Source organism: Aquila chrysaetos, chromosome 4, assembly GCF_900496995.4.
Source record: "Aquila chrysaetos chrysaetos chromosome 4, bAquChr1.4, whole genome shotgun sequence".
Lineage (NCBI taxonomy): Eukaryota > Metazoa > Chordata > Aves > Accipitriformes > Accipitridae > Aquila > Aquila chrysaetos.
Window position 1 is genome coordinate 67,542,533 of NC_044007.1, and position 16,172 is coordinate 67,558,704.

At 41.9% G+C, this 16,172-nt stretch overlaps 2 protein-coding genes across 2 annotated transcripts in view; one reads left to right on the forward strand and one right to left on the reverse strand.

The window, feature by feature from the left end:
- EXOC3 (exocyst complex component 3) overlaps positions 1–579 on the reverse strand; it is a 28,656-nt gene extending 28,077 nt beyond the window's left edge. Inside the window, exon 1 of the mRNA XM_030011724.2 lies at positions 469–579. The gene's annotated coding sequence lies outside the window, so the exon portion shown is untranslated. The remainder of the gene's footprint in view (positions 1–468) is intronic.
- A 466-nt stretch (positions 580–1,045) lies between these two features.
- Positions 1,046–16,172, forward strand: part of LOC115340302 (dynein heavy chain 5, axonemal-like) — a 170,749-nt gene continuing 155,622 nt past the window's right edge. Inside the window, exons 1-8 of the mRNA XM_041123013.1 lie at positions 1,046–1,432; positions 2,007–2,193; positions 6,486–6,586; positions 8,095–8,283; positions 8,383–8,457; positions 10,785–10,871; positions 12,284–12,355; positions 15,191–15,292. Of these exons, the coding sequence (XP_040978947.1) occupies positions 1,388–1,432; positions 2,007–2,193; positions 6,486–6,586; positions 8,095–8,283; positions 8,383–8,457; positions 10,785–10,871; positions 12,284–12,355; positions 15,191–15,292 (858 nt within the window). The 5' untranslated portion in view covers positions 1,046–1,387. The remainder of the gene's footprint in view (positions 1,433–2,006; positions 2,194–6,485; positions 6,587–8,094; positions 8,284–8,382; positions 8,458–10,784; positions 10,872–12,283; positions 12,356–15,190; positions 15,293–16,172) is intronic.

Sequence of the window (16,172 nt, forward strand, 5' to 3'; positions counted from 1 at the left end):
GCGGCAGCCCCCGGCCGGCAGCCCCGGCTCCTCCCGGCCGCCCTTCCCGACGGAGGTGGCTCCGCTCGAATTATTGACACCGACGCAGGTGCCCGTCCCCGCCGGGCAAAGGCCGGAGACCTGTCCCCGGGCACGCAAGCGAGGCTTGCAGCCCCGCCACGCCGAGCGCCTTCAGCCTCGGCAGAGGCCCTCGGACAACGACGGCGGCGGCGGCGCCGGAGGAGCCCTCAGCACCCCCTCTTCGGCCTCGCCATCTCGAGGGGGCTCCCCGGATCGGCCCGGCCCGGCCCTGCCCGGCCCCTCCCGTCCCCTCTCCGCTTCCCGTTACCAGACCCGGATCGCTACAGACAGCGACAGCCCGGCAGGAACCGGCAAGGCGGCGCTCACCGGCCGGGGCACACACACCCCTACCCCCGCGCTGGCACAGGACCAGCGGCGGGGGCCGAAGGACCCGCAGCTGCCACTTACCGGCTGCAGCCCGCCCCGCGGCGAGGGACTGACAGTCCGCCAGTGCGCAGGCGCTGGGCCCACACAGCGGCGCACCGCCGACCGCGCAGGCGCACGAACGAAGCCTTCTCCTCCCGCCGCCCCCGCCTCCGCTCTCCCCTCCCCCGCCGTTGGCCGGCGCGCATGCGGGCTAGGCGCCCTCACCTGTTCGCAGGAGCGGGCTGCGCCTGCGCGGCACCGGGAAGTGGAGGAGAGAGGGAGGGGGGACGGGACGAGGCGCCCGGTAACCGAAAAAGCCTCTGGAAGAGCGGTAGCGGCTCAGGCTGCCTTAGTGGCCGCGGAGCACCGCTGCCGGCTCTCCCTGAGGAGCTTCGTCCCGGTGGCGAGGCGGCTGTGTGCGTGTACACGTTGTTGGGTGCGACGGGAGAGGTGGGAGCGAGGGGAGCGCTCACGTCTCCTCAGAGCGGGCTCCGCTGCGGGGGGGGGGGGGGGGCTACAGGCGGCGCCTCCTCATCTTCCTCCCTTCTTGTTGTTTTTTTACAGTCTCTCAGTGTCGAGGGCGCTGTCAGTGATTCTGGGGCCTGATTCAAGGTCACTGAGATCGGTTAAAAAAAAAATAAAAGTGCAGAAGTCCTTTGAGGCGTTAAGCCTTTGGTTTTGCCTTTGGTATCGTCTGGAAAAAGGAAGCGTGCGAAGTAAGGGTGCTGCAGGTGGATAGGCTGCGAATCATGCAGTACGTCTCAGATCTATGTGGAGGTGGCTTTGCCTGGCAGAGGAGAAGGGAAGGTCCTTGTTCAGCCCGATGTCTCAGCTGTGTCTTCTCTTCACACGTTGCCCAGAACCCGGGTTGCGGCCGTGTTGAGAAAGGCTGCGTTGAGGAGACTGGTGTGGCCGCTAAGATGGAGCTCGCTGTGGCCTCCCCTGGCTCTGCACGTCAGAAATGCTGAGGCTCGGGGAAGCTGCTTGCTTAGAATTTAATTCATACGTAAGGAAAAACTATGGTGCGTTTAAAAAGACAAATAGTTATGAAATTAGCGCTGGGTTGGTGGATACAGCAGGAAATGGGGACGGACGAGGTGCCTCCTGGGGACTGGGTTGTTAGCTGGGTTTGTGTAGGGGTTGCCATAGCAGCTGCCAGCAACTCCAAGTGCCCAGGCAGACCGCAGGCTTAAAAACCCGCCTGAGATTAAGCAAGTGCCTCAGCTGGCACTCTGTGCCCAGTGCTTTGCAGTGGGACCTGCAGCTGTCGTGAAAGAAGGAGCTTAACCTGTCCCTCAACGCGTGAGTTCCCACCTGCAGCAGTCTGATCAGACAGAAATAAGACTTATGCAATTAGAAATAAAGTTTTGATAATGGGCTACCTTTAAGGAGCTTTTATAATTTTGTAAACCGCTTAGATCTTCTCATTTTGAATTAGCAACCAAAAGTAGAGAATTTTTCTTTTTTCTTTTCCTTGCTAGTCTATCATCTTGGTGCTGTAACAGGGATGAAAATACTGAAGGTGTGGTTGGTTTTTACAATGTTTCATTATGCGGTCATTTTATGCATTGTTGATTTAGGTTGATTTTTGTGTGGTGATGGAGATGGAGGAGACTGTGGGAGGTGAGACTGAGTTGGGGGGAAGAGTCGAGCCTAGTTCCCCTCCTGGTCACTCTGCACAGCAGGAATCAGAACAACTGAGAGCAACGCAACTTTCTTCCAAACCCAACATTGATCTCTGTCCACCTCTCATTACTATAAAAAAAGGTAAGGGAGAAAATAATGGTAAGTATTTCATGTTGGCTTTGTATGGAAAAAAATTCCGGGAACAAAATGAGAAACCAAATACTAAGTAGAGTGTTTAAGTTTATAACATACTTATATATACTGGGTGGGTACGTGCTATTCTGAATGTGCCAGTGTAGGGACTGCAATGTGCGATTTTCAGCTTTATAAATAAATACATACATATAAATAAACGAATGCATATTTATATATTTATATGGATTTATAGGGCCATGCACTGTGCAACTCTGATCTCTTAGCAGATTTCCTAGTGTTGAATCATAGTAAGATGATTAGAGCTGTTTTTCTGGAATTAAAATGAGTAGTACTTTATAGTATGGTATGCTCTATAGTATGGCATATAGTATGGTATCTCTTTTCTGGAATATATTAACAGTGATAATAGATCGAATAATTAGTTCAAAGATTATTGAGCGTGGCCTCACAATGAGATCAGCTAGCTCCCTCCGTGCTCGTGGATGCATCCCATCAGGGCCCGTGGATTTACACATGCCCACTTTGCTTCAGTACATTCTAACCCGATCTCTTCCACAAGGTCAGGGAATACTTAAGCGAACTGTGCGTATGTAAGACGATGAGCCCTGATGGGATGCACCCAAGAGCGCGGAGGGAGCTGGCTGATCTCATTGCAAGGCCACGCTCAATAATTTTTGAATGTTCACAGGAACTGGGAGAGGTGCCTGAGGCCTTGAGGAAGGTTAATGTCACTCCTGTTTCCAAGAAGGGCAAGAAGGAGGACCCAGGGAGCTACAGGCTAGTCAGCCTTATCTCAATCCCTGGGAAGGTGATAGAGCAGCTAATCCTGGATACCATTTCCAGGCACATGAAAGACAAGAAAGTGACTGGGAGTAGTCAGCATGGATTCACCAAGGGAAGAAATGCTTGATCAAACTCATTGCCTTTTGCAATGAAATGATTGGCTTGGTAGGTAGGGGGAGTGCAGTGAATATGGTCTACCTTTTCTTCAGTAAGGCTTTTGACATTCTCCTGTTGGGAATTTTTTACTGTGCCCCTTGAGATGAATTAAAGATACATTTGTGCTGAAATAGAAAAAAAAAAAAATTAATGAACAATGCATTGGACAGCCCTGCTGCCGTAACTGGTTCTATAAGAATTCTGCAAAGGTATTCACCAGGAGTTTCCTTATATACACTTGCAGTGGTACCAGTCCTGTGAGCATCAGCATGGAATGCCTCAGCCCAGCCTTGGGTCCCTCCCACAGCAGCAGCTCTGCTGCCTAAAGGTAGACCCTGAGCCACATTGCAGGGTGGCTACAAGACAATGCTGTGGCTGTTTCTTATCTCATCACCAAGGGAAACTACACTCCCTTACAGGGAGTTGTTCTGTCTCTGGCATTCCTGCTTCCAGCCAGCTTAACCCCTTCTGCAGTTGGGCCTTCTTGCTCTCCAAGCCAGATCATTCCTGGGTCACAAATTACCACAGTTGAGCAGTTACAATTTGAATTTCCCCTTCAATCCTGTAAGATCCTCACAGAGAAGCTAATGAAGCATGGGCTGGCTGAGCAGACAGGGAGGTGGATGGAAAACTGGTTGAACAGACAAGCCCAGAGGGTGGTGATTAGTGGCACAAAGTCCAGTGGGAGGCCAGTAGGTAGCAGTGTACCCCAGGGGTCAATACTGGGTCTAGTCCTGTTTAACATCTTCATTAATGATCTGGATGATGGGGCAGAGCATACCCTCAGCAAGTTTGCTGATGATACAAAACCGGGAGGGGTGGTCAATACACCAGAGGGTCGTGCTGCCATCCAGAGGGACCTCGACAGGCTGGGGAGTTGGGCTGACAGGAACTTCATGCAGTTCAACGAGGTGAAGTGCAAAGTCCCGCACCTGGGGAGGAACAAGCCCAGGTACCAGTACACGCTGGGGGCTGACCAGCTGGAAAGCAGCTTGGCAGAGAAGGACCTGGGTGGACACCAAGTTGAAGACGAGCCAGCAATGGGCCCTTGTGGCCAAGAAGGCCAAGGGTATCCTGGGCTGCATGAGGAGTGTTGCCAGCAGGCTGAAGGACACGATCCACCCTCTCCACTCAGCACCAGTAGGGCCGTGCCTGGAGTGCTGTGTCCAGTTCTGGGCTTCCCAGTACAAGAGATATGGATGTGAGAAGGGCCATGCAGATGATGAAGCATCTCTCCTATGAGGAAAGGCTGAGAGAGCTGGAATTGTTTAGCCTGGAGAAGAGAAGGCTCAAGGGGATCTCACCAGAATGTGTAAATACCTGAAGGGAGGGTGTAAAGAAGATGGAGCCAGGCTCTTTTCAGTGGAGCTCAGTGACAGGACAAGAGGAAATGGCACAAACTAAAACATAGGAGGTTCCCTCTGAACATCAGGAAACACTTTTTCACTCTGAGGGTGACTGAGCACTGGCACAGGTTGCCCAGAGAGGTTGTGGAGTCTCCATCCTTGGAGGTATTCAAAAGCTGTCTGGACATGGTCCTGGGCAACCGGCTCTAAGTGGCCCTGCTTGAGCAGGAGGGGTTGGACCAGGTGACCTCCAGAGTTCCCCTCCAGAAACCATTTTATGATTCAGTGAATAATACGTTATAGTCGGGGGAAAAGAGGCACAATTTATAAGGAAATCAGTGCTACTGGATTATTAATTTTAGTCACAATCTCATCATTTATTTAGAATATATTAAATGGTAGTTCCTGAAAGTTTAGTGAGCCGCTCATTAGCAGTACTGCATGCTCCACTGAGGATCTGATTTGCTGCCAAGGATGGGACCTAAATATCATCTTCTGAGAAATAAAATGGTGGCTTTTTCTTGGGCTAAAAGCAAGCTGTAGCAATTACAAATAGCATTGTTCAGTGCTTTCAAATAATTATCTTTCTGAAGCTAACTAAACCAGTATTTCTGTTAAGGAGAGATAAAGTGATATTTAGGAATGCTTTGTAATTAAAATTTTTAAAAGAGAAATGGTGGCTGGCTGCAGATAAGTTATTGTACTTAGTATCAGGAAAACATAAATACTCTTATTTGTTGCTTTAAATGACTCTAAAAATATTCAAATCCTAATTTCTAGGAAAAACAAAGACATGGAATAAATTTTTTATTAAATAAAGGGCTTCAAAAGCTCTTCAGGAGGCTTAAACAATCAACAGAAGATAGTTACACACTCTAATGATATATGTCCTGTTTTTATTGCAAATATTAGCAATCTTTATTCTGCAGATATTCCATGTGCTCAAGTTGTCTTGCAAGTCTCTGCAAGTAGCAAGTTTGTCAGAAATGCCTGAGACTGACTGTCCTGGTTTCAGCTGAAATAAAGTTAATTTTCTTCCTAGTAGCTGGTATAGTGTTGTGTTTTGGATTTAGGATGAGAAGAATGTTGATAACACACTGATGTTTTCGGTTGTTGCTAAGCAGTGTTTATACTAAGTCAAGGATTTTTCAGCTTCTCATGCCCAGCCAGCAAGAAGGCTGGACGGGCACGAGAAGTTGGGAGGGGACACAGCCAGGACCGCTGACCCAAACTGGCCAGAGGGGTATTCCGTACCATGTGACGTCATGCCCAGTGTATAAACTGGGGGGAGTTGGCCGGGAGGGGCAGGTCGCTGCTTGGGAACTGACTGGGCATTGGTCGGCGACCGGTGAGCAATTGCATTGTGCACCACTTGTTTTGTATATTCTAATTCTTTTATTATTATTATTATTATTGTAATTTTTTTATTACCATTATTATTATTTTCTTCCTTTTCTGTCCTATTAAACTGTCTTTATCTCAACCCACGAGTTTTACTTTTTTTTTTAATTCTCTCCCCATCCCACTGGGGGTGGGGGGGAGTGAGCGAGCAGCTGTGTGGTGCTTAGTTGCTGGCTGGGGTTAAACCACGACACTGACAATCAGAATTTAGATAAAGAAGTAACAGAAGAGGAATAACTGGGTGACAATAGCGAGTGTGAAAAGTGACAATATTTCAGAGTCTCTATTTTTTCCAGAACAGATTTCTTCAAGCTAGTACCTTAAATTGCTTTTTCTTACCTCTACTGCTATCAGTAGGGATTGTTTGCAATTGAACCTGAAAGAAAAGCCATTTTAAGACATCTTTTCACCTAATGTCTTCTAAGGGTTTTTTCTGATGCACAGGTGTTCTAATGTTCCCTTCATGTCTCATTTTCCCCAGCCTGAAAAGAGGTTAGCCAGCAGATATTAAGACACACCACTGCAGGTCTTGTAAATGCATTTGTTATGCATATACCTGAATAATTAGAGCTTGTCACTTCTTTTAACTAGACACAGAAAGTAAGCATCGTAGATGTGGAGGGGACCTGAAGACGAAGAGCACTGAGCTAGGATCTGCTGTGACTGGATCACCTTTGACTGCTGTTCTTCCGGCAAGTGTTTTCATGTTAAAATAGGTGGTTACTCAGCTACCTTTTGTCTGTTAAATTTTCTTCTGTACAGATTATTCTAGAACTCTTCATTGACAGAAGTTTGGCCTAATACTGGAGGGTGCTGAATTGCTTCAGTCTCTCTTAATTACAAGGAAGAAGAACAGCGAGCCACTCAAAAGTGTATACAGTGTTAGGCCATTTACTTTTTGTGCTTACAATGTGTGTTGCTGGGATTTTGGTTTTGGGATTGTTTTTTTTTTGATCATCCACTGGTTAATCCCCTTCCTTTGCCCAGATGAAAATTCGTATTGGTTAAGAATACTTGAGTAAGGTCATGCTGCATCAGGGAAGGCATATGCAAAACAAGGGATCCAGCTGTTGGCATGGAAGCCAGAGATGATGAAAGACTGACATAGATGAGTTGGGACCTACATGGGAGAAGAATGAACAGTAAATCAGAAAACATGTAGCTTTTAGAGACATCAGAATGGTACTGACCAACAACTACAGGTGTTCAGGCATTCTTGGTGTCTCCTGGTCTCAAAGAGATGCAGGTAGAGACAGGAGTGGTGTAAAACATCCATTCAGAGTCTCTGGTAAGACAAAATGGTAGGAGGCAAAGGTAGATGTTGTCCAGCTTGTTGTTTTTTTAATCCAAGAGTAAATCAGGATTGATCAATTACAATTCCTAGTTTAGAGTACTGGGAAGATGATGTAATTTATCTTTCTTTCTCTCGAATAAAAATTGTGAGATACAGAGACACTCCAGACATCCCCAGACTCCAGATACTCATGTCAGTGGCAACTGCGTGTAGCAGGAAATGCTCAGTGTGGTGACTTTTTTACCCAAATCTTTAGTTTTCTGTATAGCTTCTGAAGATTATCTGTTGACTTAAAAATGTTATTCACCATATCTATTTTCAATCTTGTTCACAGTGTTATGAAGATTTAAAAAAATCCTTTGTCTACATAAATTTCCTTCTTTATCATTCTGCTACTACCTTTATGTGACCTCTGTATTAAATGTCAGTTATATATTTGTTCCAGTGGTGACTGATTTTATAGTGGATTTGGTTTATTTATTTCCTTTGAGGTAATAACTTGATACTATATGCTAAAATGCTGGCAGTATAGAGATAGGTCTGGTCCCAAATCTGGAATATGGACATATAGAAGTTTGGAAGCTGGATTCACAAAGCTGAGTTTTGAATTAGAGGCTTTATACTGCTAAATTTGTATTGTGACCTTAGCCTGGATCCACACCTGATTCAGAGGTCCTGATCTGAAGTTTCCAATCTGAGGTTTCCATTGTAGCAGCTTTATACTGAAAAATAATTCTGACCTAACAAGTTAATTATTACTGATGTTTTCCCTCTGCATTCCTTAGATGTAATTTTTTATGTTACTGCTTGAAGTAGTTTACGAAATCAGCTTGAAGATCAACAATATGAAATACAATCCTTAAGTGAGAAAAAATAATCTGTCTGTAACAAACTTTTATTTTCTAGACAACTGGTAAGAAAAGTATAGTACTTTCCAGTGAAACTAGGAAAGAACTAGCCAAGCAAGCCAGAGTCGCCAAAGAGGAGAGAAAAGCTCAGATAGATGAAAGACACAAGTATTTGGTATCAAGATTAGCAGATGGGATAGGCTTAAGTGAGCAGCAAGTGGAGGAGGCCATTATTTCTGATGACAAGGTAAATATTAATTAAATTATTATAATTAAATATATTTCAAAAATTTCCAGTCTTTTAAAATTACTTCACAATTAACTGCAATTATAATTTTATTTTTAGTTTCAACTTATAGAACAGTTCTTTGCCCCTAGTGGACTTAAAAAGTTGCTCTTCTTTTACCAAGATGTATTTCAGGTATGTTTCTGTTATTACTTTTGCAAAAGCAAAGTTGCATTTTTTAAAAAAATCACGAGTGTTGCAAAATTCAGAAAATCTTAACAGAGATTTTTTTTGCTATGCATGCCAACGTGGAAAGAACTTAGAGCTCATTGTTTAGATACTGCCATCTTGGCTTACATGAAAACAGGAGAATGCTCTGTGGCATGGTTTGATACTGTTCTTGATTTCACAAAAGAAAACTTAAAAATGGCCAAATAAAGTACAAATCCAGACTTCAGAATTGATAAAGATAATTGACGCGAAGTGTTCACAGTATTCAGAGTTTAAAAATACTAGATTAGCTAACATAAGTATTAGAGGAATGGGGGAACTGTCTGTATGAGAACCATTTTGTTTTCTCCTTTTGGTTTGAATTGCACCAACCCCTCTGTGGACAAAGCACTGATTCAAGAGGGTGAGAAATGATGCAATTTCCTTCTAAATTAAGGTAGCTTCATGTTCAGGTCTGTCCCATTCCATGGAAAATAATCTTAAGCTTGGAAAACTATAACTAGAAATAAGGTAGTTGTGGTCCCCAAGATGTATTTCTCTCCCTTTCAGTTTTGAGAAGGAGAAGCCTCTTTATAAAAAGCAAAATCATTTGTTCAGCTTCCACTGGGTGTGTGATAATAGAAGGTGCCAAGTGACCTTGAAATTGCCTAACATGACTGTTGTGGGCTTCCTGCACTGCAGAAATCCTTCCTCAGTCCTTTCAGGTTATGCTGCTGAGGAGCCATGTTAGGGTGAGCGAACTCACCATGTGGTGGTATTTTAGGCTTGTTGGGGAGAAAAACTGATTGATAATGCTTGATAATCAGTTAAGTGCAAGAATGAATTACAGATTCATTATAACCTAGATAAGTTAAAAGAGCTTTTGAGTGTTACTGGAATTGCTTAGAGACTGCAAAGCACAGGATCAGCTCAGCTGTCAAAACAGTTTAATCAGTTTTTCCTTTCGTTGGGACTGTGCGTGCACATTTCTGAAATGAACATGTTGTTCTCTGACTTAAATCAAGATGAAACTAAAAAACTTGAAATTGTTTTCCTTGACTGACAAGCCAGAAATAAATGCCCAGCTTGGGTTAAGTGAAACGTTTCATTTCTGCATTTACTTTTGTTTTATTTTGGTCTTTTTAAACATTAAAATATGAATTTATGAAAATTTTGTTGCAAAAGCAACACAGCATAAAAATAAATGTTTCTGATGGAAAGTATGAATGCCATCTCCAGCATCTTCCACCCCATTCAGATGAGTTGAGATCTCATTACATTTACTGTTCTGTCAACAGTTTGGTTTCAAACATATTGGAGAATTGGAGATTACTCAGGGGCAGTATCATACATGATTGCCCTGTTCTTATCCATTTTTAGCCATTCTTGGAGACAAAATACTGGCCAGGGCAGACTGTTGGCCTGACCTAGTAGGCATGTTCTTACCAAGATTTGTCAAAGATCCTTTATTCAGTGCTGCTCATCTCTGTTTTTCACCAGCTTGGGTGCATGATATTCACTTGAGACATGCATAGGGGTTAGAAAATGCTGATTTTGGGTAGAAGTGGAGAGACACCACTGTGTATCATGCATCACACATTTAGTCTAGCAGGAGCTGAACATTTGACTTTTTAGGAAGAGGCCTCTCCTCAACTTGAAAGAGAAATACACCTGCAGGCTTCTTCCACATTATTTTCTGTTACATTCTTTCAAGTTTCAACAGATTATTTTTCAAAGTGAGTGACAGAAAATTAGAGGGAAGCAGGTCTTTATTGGGCTTGAGAAGAAGTTGTAGATACATCTCAGTGGAGAGGGACCAGTGACAGCAAGGCTTCTCAGAAAGAAAGTTTTGCAGAGTGATGTATGGTTAAAGGCATGGGCAGAAAACTAAATTTCTTTGCATTGTTGGCAGGATCTAGCTGACAAGTGTTGCTTGTGAGTCCCACTCACAATTACATTATGACTTTGCAGACCAGGCACATGACTTTCTGCGAGACATCCAGTTTGTTTCCATGGAGGAAGTTGCTCTAGGAAACACTTTAGATTTAATTTCATTATATTTTTGGAGATTTTTTTCCCCTTCTTCTTTGAGTTTTTTCTGAAAGAACAGGGCTATGAAACTGTTTACTGGGGATTGGGAGATTTATGCAAAGCTTATTCTCCAGATAAAGCCAACCTCACGATTTCTGTCTGGGAATTACTAATCGATTCAGAATGAGCTCAGTTATAATTCACAAATTCAAATAGGATGAGGTATTTGTATGATAATAGTTCTTATTTTATTAACCTCTTATTTACAATTTAATTGCTAGCAAAAGTCGAATGCATCATTGAGGTCAGATGGGTCAACGAACAGTTTGCTTCAGAAGAAGTTATTTATTACCATGGGTTCTACTGAGGTATGGTTGAAAAATTCATTAGATGACATTTGAAAAGGAAAATATTGAAAAAAAACATAACAGTTGTGCAGTGTTAAACAGCTTTTTGTAATTCTTGGATAGATACTTAAGTACTTAGTCCATGTTCTCATAATGCAAGATCTCCCAACATTTCTTGAGCTGAGGTTGGAATTCTCCAGTGAAGAAGTAGTGATTAATGTATTTGCCTATCTGAAAGGAGAGCAGGTCAAATAAACCCTTGTTAAAAAATCGCAGATCCTAACATTTTTGTTAATGACTGCATGTTAAGTATTTTCCAGTGCTTGTGCGCTTCTAGTTTAAAACTGCAGTTCTTCAGTGGTTTTTTTTATTTCCTTTCATATAATAATACTGCACATTACTCCAAAAATATCTTTAATAATTCCTTTATTCCATTCAAATTCTTATAACAACCTCCTCGCTGTAATGTCTAAGCATTATTCAGCAGTGTATTCAGAGTAGTCATTAAGATTTCTGATTAATTTTCTTTCTTTCTATCTCTTTTGGGGGGAATCCAGTGTACCATATACAATTTTCTTTGAATAAGGCATGGTGATGTCTTTTTTTTTGCCTCGATGAGCTTATATTAACATTGTTATGTTAGAAAAGACATAGCTGAAGAATTCTTTCTTGCTTTCAGAGAAGTGAGGTTCATTCCTCTGCCAGTTGGACCAATTGGAATGGCTTTTCAAATTTGTTATTGTTGAATTATTAATAGATTAAAAATAAGCATTGTTGCAGTACTGATTTGAAGCTTCTACATTGCTTCAGTCCATCGAAAAGATGAAAATACATGTTAAACGGTATTTGGATCAGAAGTTTTTAGTAATCTTTGAGTTCCCTTTTTAAAAAATGAAATAAATGTCATTCTAAGATGATCCATTCTGGCCTAAGTATCTATGAAAAGTACTTCAAATGTTTGAAAGCTGAGGATGTCTTTAGTTTTTTTCAGTGACTTTAAGTTGGCAGATTCAGAAAGGGATTAGACAATCTCATGGATAGGTCCATAAATGGGTACTAAAATGACTAGACAGGAATATGTCATCTAACAGCTCTCATACAACGGTTGCAGGTGGTCAGGGAATACAAGAGGAATGGAGCCCAGAAGCAGCCTACTCCGCAAGCTCTCCCTGAACTGCATTTTCTTAGTAGAGATGCGATGCTGGACTGGTCTGCCCAGAAGGGCATTTTTGACATTCTTATGTCAGGTGGAGAAAAAACAGTATTTGATTTGAAAGGCACAGATTTTCAAATATCCTACAAACCGTTCACTACCTTTTTGAGTAATTATTTTTTTACAATTTTGTTTTCAGCACATTTTTAGGTTGTTAAGTGAATTACTTTTACTGTACGTGTATTCTTTTTTAACTGTAGGCATTTTGTCCTTTTTACAGGACTTTACAGGAACTTGTGCATTTTTCCTAAGGACATCAGATAAAGTTATAACTGCATCAAATGTTTCCCAGGTCAGACCAAAATCATGCAGTGTTTGCAGTGTACTTAATATTTTCTTAGACCTTTATTCATGCAACTGGAGTCAGAAAAAGAAGTCGGGAGTGCTTTCATGAAAATGTCTAGTTCTGTGTTTAACAGAAGTTCTTTTTCTTTTTCATTTGAGTAAGTATGATAAAGTAATGTTCTAATGATTTGGAAATTAGCTACTGCAATATTATTAAAAACAAGATTTTAATTAAGAAAAATTCATTATTAATCAGTCATTAAAATATAACTTTTAATGGCAATAGGGAATGAAGACCTAAACCAGGAGATTTTCTTTTAAGTAATAAGCCTAAATTATGGAAATGCTGCACTTACTTAAATAACTGTATCTTTTAAACTTTTAAAATAAAGATCATACTTGAAAATAACTAGAGTAAGGTTTTCCTGCCCCTAATAGCTTTAGTAGTGTATGAGAAAAGTACTGTTACAGCCTTTTCTGACTTCCAGAGATGCTCATGTTCTTGGGAAATACTTGCAATAGAAGAGCATCCAGACACTAACATCTAAGAATAGACATTACAGAAAAAATGTAATAAACCTGAAATCATATTCTCAAAGATACTGATGCACTCATTTTTATGCTGTACAGATTTTCTCCTTATTAGTCACTAATAGGTTGATGTGTTCCATCTGAGCAGGCCAAAGCTGTAGTAAGTTTGTTCTCCAGCTACAGTCATGGAAATCAGTACTTCAGTTTCTGTCAGTCACTTGCTTTATAACAATATTTTTACAAATACGTCATCCAGGGGTGTAGAAGTAATTTCTAGGCTTCCTCTTCTCATGTCCTCTCAGTCCTGCTGCACTGCTTCAGTTGGGTACCTGTCAGAATGGTTGTCCAAACTCTTCAGTTAGCGGCCTTGGTCCCTTCTTTCTGTGGCTGTCTTGTGATCACCTTCTTTTGGCAGGGACTGTCATGTAGCTGTCATCAAACTTCATTCCTTATGTGAGGCAATATTTTTAGATGCTACAGAAGGTAAAACAAGCCCTAATTTTCAGTGAGCCAGTCTTCACACTGATGAGGCTTGGAGGTCTGGCTCAGACTGGTTTGGCAAATTTTGGTTTATCCCGAAGAGCTGTGTAGGAACAGTTGGAAGGAGAACCTGAGAACTCCCTAGAAGTACATGGATTTGCCCCTGTTTTTCAAGAGGAATAGCTGAATCTTCAGTGTCTTGTGGAAAGAAATGGATCAGCTTGTATGTCGACCTTGTCCTAGAGATGCAGAAGTCTTGAAAGAATTTTCCCTGTCTCCCCCTCCCTGCAACAAATGCAAACACTGTCATATGGGAGAAACTGGCATTGTTAAAAGCATCTGAAGGGGAAAAATAAAGGTCAGTTCACTTCTTCATTACATTGCGTCCTTACCTTCTGCAATTTTGTTAGTGCAGCCTTTTGCAGAAGGAAGCAGTTTAGGAGCATTTCCTTGTTAATAACCTTGTGAGCATTGCCTCCCATGGAACATGCTCGGACGTGCAAAGAAACCCGGTCTTCCTTGTAAGCACTTCTTCAAGCAGAATGATGCTTTGGTTGTCATCCATAATTTGTCCACTTTTTCAGAAAGGGCTGTCTACCCTCTTGTACTCTAGTGGGATTATAATACTGTAATACCTCTAGGATGTATTACTCCACCCATGCATAACAACTAAATGTCTTAAATGCTCTTCTTTTGCATGCAAGTGGGGAACTAGCAAGAAAAACGTTAGTGAAATCAGTAATCAAGATAGCCAAGAATGTCAAAGCCTCTACAAAAGTTAATTTCTAGGTGCCATTCCTAAAACACTCTGGAATTGCTGTGTTTGCACAGGCAAAAGTTGGGAGTAGAAGCTTCCAGGGCAGAACTCAGTATGCTTTCCCCCATATCAGTGAAGCATTCATTATGATAAAGGCAAAATCAGTGTATGTTTGTGTAGTTCAGAAGTTCTAAATGAGACTCCCTCTCTGCTGACAAGAGACACGACCAGAGTTGAAATGGCTAGCCAGTATGGGTCATAGAAAGCACATGGCCCATGTTCAGGATGTATACATTTGTAAGCAAAATGCCAGTAGCAGAAAAACCAACCAGTCCATAAGCAGATAATGTTGGGAAAAGATACAATCCCTCACTTCTTCCAATTTATGCGTTATGTTCAGCAGTAAAATTTCACTCACCAGTACTGTCTCTTCCTGTCCCCTGCTTCAGCAATTCACTGCTTCTTGCTTCACATTAACTAGAATAGCCTAGAATTGACTATTTCAGCTGGAAGGGACCTACAACAATCATCTAGTCCAACTGCCTGACCAATTCAGGGCTGACCAAGTTAAAGCATGTTGTTGAGGCCATTGTCCAAATACCTCTTAAACACTGACAGGCTTGGGGCATCGACCACCTCTCTAGGAAGCCCGTTCCAGTGTTTGACCACCCTCTCGGTAAAGAAGTGCTCCCTAAGCATAAGTTCATTAGCAATGAACTGGAGAGAACTGTGAAACTGAGAGGCATTTCTTGCCTGATATATTTGTTCTTTTTTTAGGCATTTATGATAGATGGAAGCTGTTCCTGTAAAAGAGAAATATGGACATATAATTGTCTGAAGATTAATTAGTGCATTGATGTTAAATGGTTAATTTTAATTGGTTGCTGGAGTGTTGCTACAATATGGGACTGACTCTTCTGGTGACTCAAACTCAAGGGCTGGGGGGCAATATCCTCATGGAACCTACGTAGTTGTGGACTGTATATATGTCTGCCACATGTCTGAATTTCACTCAAATAGTATAATGTTGCAGAAGTTTATGTGCACTCTGCTAATTTTTGTTTCTTCCTGAAGGAGGTGAATTTTGGCATATTTGATTGTGCTGAAGGAAATATCCTTAAGGGCCTGGAATTTTTCTTGTCCCAAATCATGATACCAGCACTTAAATCCCAACAGGTAATCAAATAGCTAGTCTTTTTTCTCAAGAACATGTGGAATTAAGGCAAGTAGCTACTGCAGTCCTGTTTGTGCATCAGTTGAACATAAAACAGGATACAAAAAGATACAAGTCTAATATAGGCCTTTATGACATTCATGCAATTTGTATATAAGTGTTTGAAATTCGTATAGTTATTGTTTATTTTCAAGCAATAGCACCAGCTGTAATGTTCATGACAAAGGAGAACATAGCATAGCAGCCATACTAAGATAAAACTGTGATAACTTAATTAAAGCTAGGCTTAATTAAGCCTGTATTGAAAAAAGTGTCGAGTCTTTCTGGCAGCACAAGGGATCAGTCCATGATTTTATTGTAGAGCGTGGACAGCAAGCGCTGTGTCACAGCCAGAGTATCCAGCTTCTTTGAGTTGTCTTTGCTCTGTGGCACTCACAAAGCATCACAATTGGTTCTGTTGCCTCCAGAAGTACACGTTCAGAGGTAGGAAATATAATGAAGCTCAGTGTCTGTCGAGAATGATGGTGTCGTACGCTGTTACCATATGCCACCATTTTCTCTCATCCAGGAGCAGGAAGAGAGATTAGAATCTGTTTTCTCTGTTCAGAGAAAGCCAAATCAGACTGAAAAACAAGACAACAATTCAGTGTGAAGACAGTGAGAGCAGGGAGACATTTTTATTTCTTGAGAGACTCTTTCTTGTTTGTCTTTTCTTGTCTAACAGAATAATTAAATCAATGCACACTTTAAAGTATTTATGTTATAGTACAGATGAGCGTATTTTAAAGGGCATACTGATAAATCTTTATGTACTGCCATGAATAAGAAACACCTTTCTAATGAAAAATAATATATCTTTTGTGTTCCAAAAACAAAAGAAAG